The 14,874-nt window shown below is 37.5% G+C and overlaps 1 protein-coding gene across 2 annotated transcripts in view; it reads right to left on the reverse strand.

Annotated features, from left to right (window-relative positions):
* Positions 1–14,874, reverse strand: part of Ncapd3 (non-SMC condensin II complex subunit D3) — a 69,753-nt gene that overhangs the window by 44,346 nt on the left and 10,533 nt on the right. For both annotated transcript variants that reach the window (XM_003472545.5, XM_063256116.1), the window contains exons 8-16: positions 13,024–13,157; positions 11,216–11,288; positions 10,304–10,429; positions 9,931–10,183; positions 8,895–8,942; positions 8,587–8,676; positions 3,953–4,026; positions 3,306–3,440; positions 1,640–1,860 (exon numbers count right to left, since the gene is read on the reverse strand). In XM_003472545.5, the coding sequence (XP_003472593.2) occupies positions 1,640–1,860; positions 3,306–3,440; positions 3,953–4,026; positions 8,587–8,676; positions 8,895–8,942; positions 9,931–10,183; positions 10,304–10,429; positions 11,216–11,288; positions 13,024–13,157 (1,154 nt within the window). The remainder of the gene's footprint in view (positions 1–1,639; positions 1,861–3,305; positions 3,441–3,952; positions 4,027–8,586; positions 8,677–8,894; positions 8,943–9,930; positions 10,184–10,303; positions 10,430–11,215; positions 11,289–13,023; positions 13,158–14,874) is intronic.

A 14,874-nucleotide genomic window follows, 5' to 3' on the forward strand; every position in this document is an offset into this window, starting at 1 on the left:
TAAAGTAAAATCCAGGACAACAGAGGTGAATGGATAGTTTACAAATGTGACTATCTAAATGCTAATCTACAAATAAAAAATGTCTCAATCTGATGAGTCAACACAATATAAATTGAAGCCACCATGAAATAACGCTATGCATTCGCCAGAATGGCTAAAAAATACAAAACACTGGCCAGAATATGGAGCAACTGGAACTGTTATATTCTGCTGGTAAGAAGGCAAACTGCCATGACCACTTGAGGAACTATCTAGAAGTTCCTACACAGGTGAATAAATATTCTCTTAGGTATACAGCCAACAGATGTACACATATATACCTAACAGTCAACAAACTGGAAGTAACCTAGTCAACTGTCAACATTAGAATGGACAGTGGTTCATTCATGCTGTACTACGTGTGTGTCTGTGCGCATGTACAGCAATGAAAATGAATACACAGCTACAGCTGCAAACATCATAACCTGAACACAGCTCACATTACCATGTGTAAAATCAGCCAAGTCTCACAAAAGCACACATTCCACAAAATTTCATTTATATAACGCTCAAGAATTAAACACACAGTAGTTGAGTATAGGAAAACGGTGTGGATGCTAAAACCTACGTGGGAAGGAAGGGAAGGCGGCTGACTGGAACAGTGTGAGGACACTTTCTGGGGCCACCTATGTTCTATATTTGACCGAGGTGAATCACCTTGGTCCATGGATTTTTTGAGGGTAGTATTTATTAACTTCATGATTTGCTTACTTTTTTACTCTTACTATACTTTTAATACAGAAGTTTAAAAGAAAAAAGAAATAAACTTGCCAACAGCTTCTCATGAGATACCTCAGACTTCTTTTTGTGAGAGTGGCTACCTTTCCTCACTTTACCACGATGCTTTAATATGATGAGTTCACATAATGTGGTATCCACAGAAAAAGTGAAAACACAGTTTGCTTCTAGCTAAATATTCCCTTCGAAGCACCTCAGCAAACGTAAGAGTTGATATGAAGAACAAAATGTAATGAGCGAATACATTTTCAGCCAGAGTTTTAATACCAAAGAGATCTTAAGAGACCACGTAATCCCTCTGGCTGCTCTTGCAGATGAGACAGCTCTAGCCCAGAGAAAAGTGATTTACAAGGCCCCCAAGTGGCATTTATACCACTGAATCTGTTACTCTTTCCGTTGCACTATAATTCTTTCAGAATGGTATGCAAAAAGTAGAGAAATGCCTCTAATATGACAAAGAAATGTAAGAGAAAGAGAAAAATGACTGACAGCTCAAATGTTCACAATTCACAGTGTACATTAAATAAATGTTATCAAGTCCACCAATCAATAAAATGTTATAAGAAGTTTTAATTTGCTCAAACAAGGAAGTTATTGTTCACAATAACTATCACTGGGATAGAGAACGATATACCAGCCTACACCTGGCAAGCAATGGAGGGAAGCAAAGGAAGTCATCAAAGGTGCCATAAAGTCACCACAAAAATGCTAAGAGACATGAAGTAGGTCAAAGAAAGAAAAGACCAAGACTGAGTGTTCACATACATTAAACTGGAAAGTTGATTTTTCAAGATCAATTGAATAATTTACTATAAAGAAGCCATATTGCCCTTATACGAAACAAGTCACATGGTTGACACACCTCATATCCTGGCTTTCTGTAGTGAGGAGGGTGAGAAGAGCCCAGGCAAGCACCTGGCTTTCATCCTCTCTGTGAAATTTACTGTGATGCTTAATGTTCTGCAACAAGAGCTGGTCCAAGCACTCCAGCGCCTTTTCCTGCACCGTGCTCTCACTGTCCATCACCATGGGGATGACCCCCATCAGCCAAGCTTTCTGAAGTGTCACATATTTGGGCTGGGCCTGGGAATTGGAAAAATTATGATATTAAAGGTCTGAACACAAAAATATCTAAATATCAGTCAGTGAGGTAGTTGGAAACATTTTGCTATTTTAAAGTTATTGCACCTATATGTCTAGAGGACTTGACCTGCCTTGGGTGTGATCCCTAACACCACACCACTACCAAAGCTCCCTACCTCCCAAAAAAACAACCAAAAAAGCCCTATGAACTATGAATGCAGACCGTGAAATGAAAAAAAGAAATCAATATCCAAAAAATAAAACAAAAACAAAGTCAACCTCTAGGTCATCATAAATCTGTGCATACTGAAATCTTAACGTCATAAACACATTTCATTACAAAAATGTAAATCAGAACATTTTTGGTCGCTCACAACCAAGAACAAATAATGGTTATCCTAAAGAATTAGAATGCTGACAGAAAGTAGAAATAGACATTGCTTAATGCCATCTTTCATGAAATAGGGAAATACACATGATTTTTAAGTTCTTCAGGAGCTATTTAGTTGGCATGAGTTAAGTTATATATAGTATTGGTGAACTGTCACTTTTGGCACTGACCTCCATATACAAGCATGTATCTTAACTGAAAAAAATTAATCTGCACTTTAGCTTAACCACACTAATTGCAAGATTTCTTTTTCTACGTAAAATTTATGATAGAATTGCTTAGCACTGGCTCCGAATGACATTTACTAGAAGGTGTGGTCTATGACATGTAACTGAAGGATACTTCTCCCGCACTGTACAGTACTACAGTAGATGTGGTGGTTTCTAACTGGCACCTTAACATTTAACAGCAGGTAATGATGGATTACACAGAATTTACCTTTTTTTTTTTCCTTTTTTGCTGCTGGGGACTGATCTCAGTATCTTTGCATACAAAGCATGCCGTGATGCTTTATCTCGACATTGATGGTTCTACTTGCATTGATTGAGAAATACCCAGAGAATCAGTAAGTCATACTTGCAGGTGTATGTGGGTGTTTCCAGAGATATTTGGCATGAGAGAAAGCGAACTGAGGTGGGGCACCCACCCTCAATGTGGCCTGTACCAACTGGTGGGCTGGGGACCAGATGAAACAAAAGCAGGAAGAAGCCCACCAACAGAGGTGCAAGCCTGTGTTCCTCTACCTCCCCCTTTCTTTCTTTCTTTCTTTCTTTCTTTCTTTTGGCTTGGCTGCCATGAGGTAAGCAGTTCTCTGTTACACCCTTCTACCATAAAAGCACAGAAGCAACACAACTGGCTGACCATATATTAAAACATCTGGAACCACAAACGAAATGCACCTTATCTCCTTTACGTTGGTTTTTTCGGGGATTTGCCACAGCAATGGAAAGCTGACTAACTTACACACGCTCTAGCCCTGAGCTGTACCCCCAGGCCCAGAATTACTTCTGACACAAGATACTAGGTAACAGATGCGAAACACCTTGCCTCTCACCATAAGAAGTTCAGTAAGAGACTGTAGAGCCTGCTTCCGGACAGACACAGCAGGATCCCGACAGTGGTCCTGCAGAATTGTCAGGTCTTCCTCCATACTCAAGATGTCACAGTGTTTCAAAATAGTCACTAACACCTAAAGGCATACATACAACAGGAAGTAGTGACTGGAGTGTGTCTACACAGAAGGACCCAAAAGCAGAGTAAGGAATACTGCAAGTCTGTGGCTCTTAACATACAGGGTGCTGTGGATCCATTCTTCCCTGTTGCACCCCACATTTTCAATCAGATACTAAGGTCTTTCTCCAGAGAAAATCTGACATTTCATGTAATCAAATATTTATAACCAATTCTAAAAATCTAATGAAATTCATCCATGGTCCCCAGATTAAGAATTTAAACAAAACAAATTACATTTATAAGTCTGTGATTCTTAAAAAGCCAGCATCCCAGTATGAAAGCTTAAAAAAAGAAAATTTTTTTAGTTCATCTGTACAACATATACAGAACAGAATAGGGGCCAACTATGAAAAGCAAATTCAGTCCACATAAGGGCCAAATGCATACTGACCTAAGATTTAAAGATATTTCCAAGTTTTTAGTGCTTAAAAAGAAAGTACACTTAAGAGTGTGCACAAAAGCTCCCACCTGGAGGGCAGACTTCCTGACATTGGTCTTCTCGTCCTGGATTCTCTTCCTCAGCATTGTCATGACATATCCTTCTGTTAAAAGGGTGCCAAAGAATCACCGTCATCTGAGAAGACCAGAGGGTAGCTAACATCTCACCACATAACACCAAGGAAACACTCTTCTCAAAGTCTCACTCATTAGCTGTTTTTAAATTCTAAGAAGTCAGAATATGACAAGGTGATGAAACAGAAGAAAATCTGAGTAAATTAGGTATCTTCTACAAAAAGCATTTCACCTGGAATACTAAAAATTTCATTTTAAAACTGGCTCTTACTGTAAACATTCTAAATGAATTACTTAGCTCTTTAAAAATTCAGCCGCAAATAGGAATAATCCAAATCATGGAGTTGTATAGAACATAGCCTTAACCTGTCCACGGGATGGCCTCTTTATACACATATTAGCAAAGACTCCAGACCTTTTAAAATATAGATGATGGTATTTAATAAGAAATAGAAATTTAAAATGAGAACTGAAAAAAAAATTAATAATTCACTAAAATAGCAAGACATGTTATTATTAATTTCTTAAAATGAAAAATAACTGCATTTTCCAAAACAAAAAATAGCAAAAAGAGTAACCCTGCTTTACATGTCTGTAAACTCTTCAGTGCCAGGCTTAGTACAATGCAGCTAGATCCACATCTCTTTTCCTGTTCAACTTCACCTGCTGCGGGAACTCAGTAAAACTCTACCTTACACTTGTGAGAAGATCAGGTGGAAGAAGGAAAATGAGGTCTTATTATGAATACAGCAGTCACCTATGGGCCCTGGAAGGGAGGTGATAGTTCAGGGCCTCCAAACCAGACATGGGGAACTGCTGACACATAAGAAATTACCTTGGAAAAGAAACAGAATGGAAAGGGGCACAGAAAAGCAATGAAGCCAAAAGTAGGCTCTTTGAAAAGATGGAAATTAGTAAATGTTTTGCTAGATTGACCAAGAAAATTAAAAGCAATTGGCTGAAATCAGGAATCAAAGAGACAACACTTAACCAACTTTACATAAACAAAAAGAATTGTAAAGTAAACAGTAAGATCAATTTTATGCCAAGGAATAACCTAGAGTAACCTAGAAATAGATGGTAACCATGAAATAGATAAATATCTAGACAGGTACAAAGTGCAAAGCTAGACTAGAGGTTATCAGAGGAGAATACTACCAAAAATAGACATTAACCCTTCACAGACTTTCAAAAATTAGAAGAAAATTAGAAGAGAATACATTTCCCATCTCATAATATTTGACCAGTAATTACTACAATAGCAAAACCAAAGGCATTTCAAGAAAAACAAAAAACCAAAACCAAACAAACAAGAAAAACTAATACTTTTTATGAATATTGACACCAACATTCTTGATGAAACACCAGCAAATCAATCAAGCATGGTACAACGAGGGTAACATACCATGCTTAGAATTTATCCCTATAATGAAATGTTGAATCTACATGTGAAAATCAAGTCACTGAAAAAACACAGCAACAGAATTAAAAACAAAAACACAACCATCTCACTAGATACAGAAAAGACACATACAAAATCCAACACCTTTCATGATGAAAACATCCAATAAACTTGGAATAAAAGGAAACTTCCTCACACTGATAAAGGTCACTCTGAAAAACTCCACAGCTAACATCAGACTTAATGGTGATGGATGAAAACCATCCTTCACTACCAAAACAAACCGAGATGCCTATTTTTCCTACCTCTATTTGACAATGTACCAGAAATTCTAGTCGGGGCAAAAAAGTAAGAAAAGGAAATAAAGGCATTCAGACTGGAAACTGAAAAATTTATTTTTATCCATACTTGACTTGACTTTCTGCACAGAAATGTAAAAGGAGCTATTAAAAGCTATTGGAGCTAGTACCAAAATTTGGCAATTTTGCAAAATATAACATCAATCAGCAAAACTCATTTGTAAAAACTAGGCAATTCTAATAGATACGGAGAGTAATTTCATTTATAATAGGATCAAAAAGAATTAAATACTTCAGCTTAAAGATCAAGACTTGTTCACATGAAAACAGAACACACAGCTTAAATATCACACAATTTCTCCTATGAGAACTCACATCCCAGCACTCGGGGGTTGAAGCAGGATTGCCAAGGTTTGGGACCAGCCTGGGTTACACAATGAGTTCAAGGCCTATCTGAATTGCAGAGAGAGACTGTGTCAAAAAATGAACAACAAAAAAGAGAAACTCAAAGTTAAATGATTTAAAGAGCAAAATAAAAGACAGACAGAAACGGAGATAGATGGGAAGTAAAAAGAATTAAGACGTGTTATGTACATGTCACAATGAGTGAGATCGTTTTGTATTGCAAACACACACTAATAAAAAAAAAAACCCAACAGAATGTCACAAAACAATTAAAGACCTAAACAAATAAACAGACATCAGATATTCATGGATTAGAGGACTCACCATGTTAAGATAGCCATACTCTCCCAAGCTGATCTACATATCAATCCCTATCAAAATACAAGATGCTTTTCTTGCCCCTACCCTTTTTTTGTAGAATCAACAGCTAAAGTTTCATGTGGAAATATAAGGGACCCAGAAAAGCTTATGGTTTTGAAAAGTTCTGAAAAAGAATATACAGAACCAATTAACTCTTTACTTTAAAACTTACTATTGAAGGAAAACAGAGTGTCATCCAAAAATTTGTCTCTTGGAAACAAAAAATATTTATCTGGGCTGAGGACAGTTAAGCAACCCTAAACAGAGTAAAAGATGTCTCTAGCCTTGAGTTTTCTGAGCAGAGGCAGGAAATAAACTCTCCTCTACTGGAGAAAGCACTAGATTCTTCTAGCCCAGAGAAGCACTACAGGGATCTGCAAAAAAACCTCACCCCCGCACTTCCCTCCAGTTTCCTGTCCTTGAAAGCCTGAAACTGCCCGTACCCTAAACAGGACTTTTCCCATTCACTGTTTCTACAATTTAACTACTTTTTGTTAAAGATGCTAGAAGTGAGGTTTAAACCACTACTCTGAGTTATTTTCATTCAGGTTTCTCTCATGATGGGCACTGCATATATTAATAATCTTTCTTTTCTTGTTAATCTGTGTCTATTTTTACAAGAATTCACTTCAGTTAAAAAAAGAACTCATGAGGACTGGGGAAAAAATCAGTTTTTTTTCTATAATAACAGAAATCAGTATAGTGTGCTCTAGGGTGCAGTTATTAGATCAATGGAATAAAATACAGAATACAGAGATAAACTTATACATCTATGGTCAAATGATTTTTGACAAGAGTACTAGGAATATTCAAAGGTGAAGGAATAGTCTTTCAAACAAAAGGTCCTGTGTCAACTGGATATTTATAAGCAAAGAGTGAAGATGAACTCCTGCCTCACATCCTGTATAAAAATTAGACTCACAGACCTGCAAGTGAAAGTGAAAAGTATGAAACTCTTAGATGAAAATATAGGCATAAACCTTTGTGACCTCCTATTTGGTATTGGGTTTTTAGCTATGACATCAAAGAGTAAGTGAAAAAGAACAATGTTACTTGGACTTCAAAATTTTCTAAAAATCTACTTAAAAATAAACAAAGGTATTGGCTATTTCACAAGCAAAACAAAACAGAACAAACAAACAAGACAAAGCAAGTAAGAGGTTGGATAGATATTGATAGACACACAGATTCCAATAAATGTGAAAATCTCACACTATTAGGCCTTAGGGAAATAGAAATCAAAAGGATGGTGATATATATCAAAACATCACACCTAGCAGGATAGACACAAGTGCTGGTAAGAAGACAGAGAAATAGGAATTGCCACATACTGCTAATGGCTTTGTACAATGGTGTGGCTACTGTGTACAAGTTAGGTCATATCAAACACTTGCTACATGACTGAACAATTCCGCTTTCAGGTGTATGGTGAAAAGCAATGAAAATATACATCCATGTCAAAACTTACAAGCATATTCATGGCACAGTAACTTGCTAAGTGGATTCCAGAATGAACTGAGGAAAACTGACAAGATAGCAGAATGACCAGAACAGAAACAGGAAGAAGAATGGGCACAGTTAGCTCATCTTTTTATCATGTTTGGTGGTGACTTTTCCCCCCAACACAAGTTTAATCTCTCCTACACTTTTCCTAGTAATTGGTTCTTTTCATAGCAATCTCAAGAGTTCACAACAACTAACTTTAAAAACCAAATAAAATATTCACTAATATTTTCTTAATGTTAGAGGGGTTTAGTACATGGTAACTGAGGCATTTATCTTATTATCTTGAAATACAGTATGAGAATTCAACTAAAGATATAATAGAAGTCATTTTTAAGGAAAAAAATTTCAATCAAGAATGAATTTTTTAGTTTTCTTTTGAGACAAGATCTTGTTTTGTAGTTCAGACTGGCCTTGAGCTCATGAAGTAGCTCAGTTTACTCTCAAACTCACAGCAATCCTGCCTCAACACCCTGTGTGCCGGGATTATAAGTGTGCATGACCTTACCTACCAAAGGTGTCAATTTATCAGAAAATAAAATTCAAAGTTTCTAGACTCTGTTTATAAACTCTGTAATCCAATGGTGCTTCACATCTCGCGGTGATAAAGTCTGATATACCTCTCAATCCAAGTATGCAACCACTGCTGTCTGTATTGATTTGCCTTGTTGATTCAGAAGGGTTAGATGTCTGCTTCTGATAGGAACATGCTAAAAGAAAGTAAAAATCTGTTATACTTTTAATAGAATACATAAATACTGCATGTTATCAAGTTACTATTATTATAGAGATAAATTTCAACTTCTTTCATGAAGAAGAAAAGTACAACATTAACATAGGTAAATATGCAAGGAGAAAAATATTTCAAACATTCAGCAAGTCTATAAAAGACCATTATGTAATATTTGAAAATATATTCATCTATTACCTGATGAAGCTCTGGACGAAGTACCAGGATGAATCCCTGTTTCTGAAACTGTAGGACCCAAAAATAAGCAAATACAAGGGAAAAAGACTCGTAAACAATCAGCAAATATACACAGAAGCAGCATTCAAATCAAGATAGTTAGGCCTAATGACAGAACACACAGATTCCAAATCACAACAGATAATGTCATTCTTGATACACACTCAAGGACACAGTGCCAATGTGAGGCCCAATGTAGTCAATGTCCAGCAGTGCACAGAGGCTGCAAAGACAGACAACACCCTTCTAACATGTGAACATGTAATACTCCTTAATAAGGGCCTTCTGGGCCAGGGATAAGGCTCAGTGGCACAGCACCTGCCTGGCAAGCATAGGTTCTTGAGTTTGATTCCTCATTCAAAATAAAGAAAAAAATCCCTTCAAATGGATCAGGTGACCCTATTTAAAAGGTCATTCAAAGTTCGAGGTATATGCCAATACTTAGGAGGCTGAGCTAAAAGGATCACCAGTTGGAGGCCAGCCCAGCCTACAGACTGAAAGCCTGCCTCAAAAAAACCCAAAAAACTTAAGAGGTGGAGCTCAGTGGCATAGCACATGCTTGGTATGTACAAGGGCCTGGGTTTGATTCTTATCACCAGAATAAAGTTACCAGGCAATGCAAGATACTGAAAATGATTTATAAAGATAAAAGCTAATCATACCAAAGCCGGCTGTGGCAGTAATGAGCTTATAACCCCAATCATGAATTTGAGCCTACTGTTGGCAAAACAGTAACTCAACAAGCCCAAGGCTCAAGTGAATAAAGAATAAGAGGTGGGGATGTGGCCCAGAGCAGAGGCCCCAGGTCCAGCCCCCAGTACTGCAAAGACTCACCACTGTCACCACCATGTCATACCCAATGTTTCCACCACAGCGAAGAAACAAAGAACGGTTTCTTGCTGTCTATATCTCAGAATGAAGGCCAGGGCCTGCACACGCCAGGCAAATGCTGCACTGTTTTTTGTCACTAAACCGACCCTCAGTATCTGCTACTTACTGTTAATCAGCAGCTCCAATATGCTCTCTGATGTGCCGTGAGCAGACAGCTCCAGACAACGTGCAAAACTGGACAGCGCCTTACTGCGCACAGTAGGGGCCTTGTCCAAACAACGGTCAAACATGATCTCCTGCACCAAGAATCTGTGCCTCAGGAACCTCTGCTGCTCCAAGGAGACAGTGCCATCTACCTCTCTTTCAGGCAGCTCTAAGAGAGCTAAGACAACATCAAGAGTAAAAACCCGGTGGGCAATCTGGCAAAGCAAATTGTAAAAATCACCATGAGACAGGAACAGGAACCACAAGAAATCCTTCTGCTTCAGATCTGACTGTCCTTGGCCAGGACAAGGGATTTCATGCAGACAGGTGCCTACCTTGGAACTTTGTGAGTACTTGTAAAGCCATGAGATGAACATAGCATATTCCCCAGAAGGAAGTTTACCGAGCAGGTGGACGAGGGACTGAGCTGCAGAGGTTCGGTACTCTGATTTATCTGTCACCTGAAACACAAAATACAGTTGTTTAGCCTGTAAGTACATGCAGAACAACGCTGTGAGGTAAGTTAAAAACTAGTGAGTATAACAAGCTTAATCATCTTTACATGCTATGTAAATCACTAAGAAATTTTAGGCTTCAGACCACTTTGAAACTAACTATAAATTCTTTTCAGAAAATTACACATATAAATTTAACATACAACTTCAGAGTTTATGGCTCCTTAGGATCTACAGGGTTGAATTAAAGAATCATTAACAATTACATGAATTTAGAAGATATTCATGAAAATTTGAATATTGGCTGAATTATTTAGGTGTGTTAACATTTGTGGTTAGATTTCTTATTCTTTAGAGATATATACTGACATATTAGGAATGAAAGATATAATGGAACCTACTTAAAAATCAACCCAGTGGGGCTGGGGATTTAGCTCAGCGGCATAAGTGCCTGCCTAGCAAGCAGGCAGTCGTGAGTTCAATCCCTGGTACTGATAAAAACGAAAAAAAAAGAAAAAAAAAATCAACCCAGTATATACATGTGTGAGGAAGATTGATTGAGATGGGAGATGAGTATACGGTGGTCATTTAGCCCATAATTCTCTCTGATTCTGTTTAATATTTTTCAAAATAAACCTTATCGTTTAAAAGAATACTTTGTTCAGAAGAACATTTAGTATTAAATGAAGAGTTTTAGTAATTACAGATACATTGTAAATAACAAATATACTTTTTTTTCACTTATATCACGTACTAGCATATTATCACTATCATTACTAAAGAAAATGGTACCTTGGCACAGATGTGCTGCAGCAGAATACGAAGAACTGGAAATATACTCTCTTTTAGTTCATCAACAAGTGAGCTATTTAAAAGAAACACATGTATCTAGAGTTTATAACTATTATTAACAAAACAGTAATTTCCCTTGACTTCATCCTCAAGACCATTACTCCTGTGTTTTAAAAATTAAAACAAATCTATCCACACAGTCTAAGAGTTGTTTCAGTAAAATGAATGTAAGATATTGCAATAGAGCATTGATATATAGTATCAGAGTAGAAAACCTCTTAAGCACTTTTTCTGTACAGTTTTACAGAGTTGCTGTTGAGAAACCAAGTCAGGAAAGAACAAAAATGCGATTTTCAAACAGCTATTTTAGTTATTAAATTTCATATAAAGACATGAAATATAGCTGGGCATACTAGCACATGACTATAATCCCTGAACTTGAAGCTGAGGCAAGAGTATTTCAACTTTGAGTCTTGCCTGGACAACTTAGTGAGATTGTCTTTAAAAAACAAAAAAGTGCTGCAGGTAGGAGCACCCTGGGAAGGAGCACCTCCCCCAAACCAAACCACACCAAAACAGACAAACCAACCAAAACACTTGGAAATACATCGTTTAGGGATAAATGTAACAAGAGGTTAAGACACAGTACCACCTTGTGGCAGCTCAGAGGAACACTGCTACTTTAATGCACTTGTAACACTACTTAAGACTAAGAGCTTAGTAAAATGTCCAGCTTTAATTCATTCTGCATTAAATTCATTTTTGTCACTGCATCAGTGTTACAGCAATGGTCAACAACATGAGCTTCTTGGAGAAATCAAAGTGACCATGTTTCCATGTGAGGCAGTCAGATGCTCGGTGTCTAAAAAAACTCTTAGCAAGACAGGATGTGCTTCCTGATGAGAAGACCTCTCACCACCCCTTGCGACCAGCTCTGCAGTGCACAGCTGGAGGCGGGTCCCACACTCTCGGGTACACACTCACTACTCTTCTCTGCCCCTCCACACTGCAAGCCTGATTCGTTGAGGGAGGGACAAGATGGCTGGGATACAGTAAACATCTTTCCCAATAAAAATAACACAGGACTTTATAGGTGGAGCTGAGTGACTTAAAAGGAAAAGGTAGTCTATCATTTTATTGCTAAGGAAGCAAAAGTAATTTCCTTCTTTCTTCTAGGGAAAGGGGATTAGAAAAGTGAGAAGAAGTGAGGAAAAAGGGGCAAGGAACAAAGGCAAAGAGAAGGGCCTAAAGAAACATAAAGAGGAGAGGATGCAGACTTCTATCTCTGCTGGAGACGGGACTACCCAAGCTAGTAGTGGTGAACCTATAGCACATGTGTTACTGAGATTTTAGGACAAAAGATGTTAATGTAGAAATTGTTTTTTTTTGTAAACTACAACTTGAAGATTCAGGTTCAACTGCAAAGTTGGCACTTTGTAATAAACACGTGGATTTTGGGTGGCAGATGGGCACTCGTTCTCTAAAAGGTTTGCTACACTGACCTACACAGACAGTGGTAAGAAAAAGAAAGGAACTGTCTTTCTCAAAGGCTGACTGCACATGACACATGGACTTAAGCTACAGTTGGTTCTGCTCAAGAGCTGGGGGTATTCTATCTTTTTAACAATGTCTTGACGTAGGGGCTGCCATCAGTGATCTAGATCACATGACCCAGATTATTTTGACATTCAAAACCACCATCAGGCCAAACATTTCAACTCTAGGTATCAGACATCTTGCTTAGTGTGGGGCCCAGAAGTCTGAAGCAATGTGACAGACAACAAACATTTAAGATCTGCGTGCTTCACCTGATAAACTGGACTGCCTGATTTTTACGATTGATAACTTGAGCAGTAATAGTAAGAGGGGGGTGATAGGATCCTTCACCTACTTCCAACATCAGTAACACATTCAGCATTCGATGAAAAATATAACCAATAACCTAGAAGAGAAGAGAAAATTCAATTTATGCATGAAAGAAAATCCAAAGATCTCAAAGACAGTAATGCAGAGTACAGTAATTCACATTTTTAAAAATTCCATTTATTATTAAAATAAAGCTAATCAAAACAAAACAGTGAAATTGATACAGAATTTAAAAACAAGATAATAGGAAATCAACAATGGCTGTCACAATGCTTGTTATCTTTGAAATAGCTGTCCATACCATCAGACACATTAAAACTAAAACAATAAAACCAATCAAAACAGTGAAAGTGATAAAAGATTTGAAAACAAGATAATAAGTAATCAACAATGGCTACCAAAATATATCTTATTATCTTTGAAATAGCTGCCCATGTCATCAGATATAATCAAATCAAATCAAACCAAATAAAACAATAAAACCAATCAACAATGATACAGGATCTTAAAACAAATAAGAAATTGACAATGGCTACCACCTTCTCTTTTTAGATGTTTCTTCCCCTTTCACTTTCACAACATCTAGTGTACATTTTGGATCCCACTAACTCCTTCAGTTTTTATACTTGGGAGACCACATGACATTCACCTATGTGACTCTGAACCATGTTGCCTAAAAGCACTATCACAAGTAGCATCCATTTACCTACAAGAGCCTGGTGATCATCCTTTAAGCTGAGTAGCTTTCCAGTGTATAAAAATGCCATACCTTTCTTATCCATTCTGCAGATGATGCGTAAGCTGCCCCCGCTATTTTCTGGTTCCCTGTCACATGGAGCATTGTTTTTTTTCCTTTGACTTTCAATCTATGAATTTCCTTTTGGGTTAATGTGTTTCTTTTATACTGCATATTGATGGATCTTGTTTCGTAATCCACTTTGCCTGTTTCTTTTTATTGGTAAGGCCATCTACATTAATTGCTAATTACACCTAAAATGCACTGGCTCTTGTCTCTGCCATGCTTTTTTCCTACCACTGGCTCTCTATTTTCCCCTTCCATTTAACTGTCTGCTGCACTTAGTAATCCCACTCTGCTGCTGGGCCTAGGATTGGGGTCATTTTTCTCTCTCTCTAAAATGTCCTTTAGTACTCGTTGTAAGGTTGGTGTGGTGGTCATGAATTCTTTCCGCTGTTCTTTGTCATGGAAGTATCTTATCTTTCCATTAATTTTGAAAGATAGCTTTGCAAGGTACATTAGTCTGGATTGGAAGTTCTTTTTTTCCAGGACTTAAAATACTTCACTCGAAGTTCTTCTTGACTCGATGTTTGTTTTGAAGTCTGTTTTGATTCTGATGGGTTTCCTTTATAGGTGATCTGTTTCTTTTATCCAACAGCCTTTAATATCCTGTTCTTGTGCTGAATTTCTGGGATCTTGATTATTATATATCTGAGTGTAGATTTACTTTGGTTGGGGTTTTACATGCCTCACTTATCTGTATGTCAGCTGCTTTTCCCACGCTTGGAAAGTTCTCTGCTTATGACTTCTGTAAATAATCTATATCATTTGTGTTGACTCCTGTTTCTTCGCTGACACCTATCACTCATATTATTTTTCTTTGCGCTATCTTGCAGCCATTGAATTATGTCCTGGTTCCTTATTATTTTTAAGAGATTGTTCCTTTCACTATTCACTAGCTGCCATTCTGTTTTCAAGGTCTGAAAGTCTATCTTCAGTTACTTTCAAATGGTTTTGCCAGCTTTCAATGGAGTTTTGAATTTCCTGGATATGAGTC

This window comes from Cavia porcellus, unplaced genomic scaffold (genome assembly GCF_034190915.1).
Source record: "Cavia porcellus strain 051 isolate PalLab524CR breed Dunkin Hartley unplaced genomic scaffold, mCavPor4.1 scaffold_9, whole genome shotgun sequence".
Classification (NCBI taxonomy): domain Eukaryota; kingdom Metazoa; phylum Chordata; class Mammalia; order Rodentia; family Caviidae; genus Cavia; species Cavia porcellus.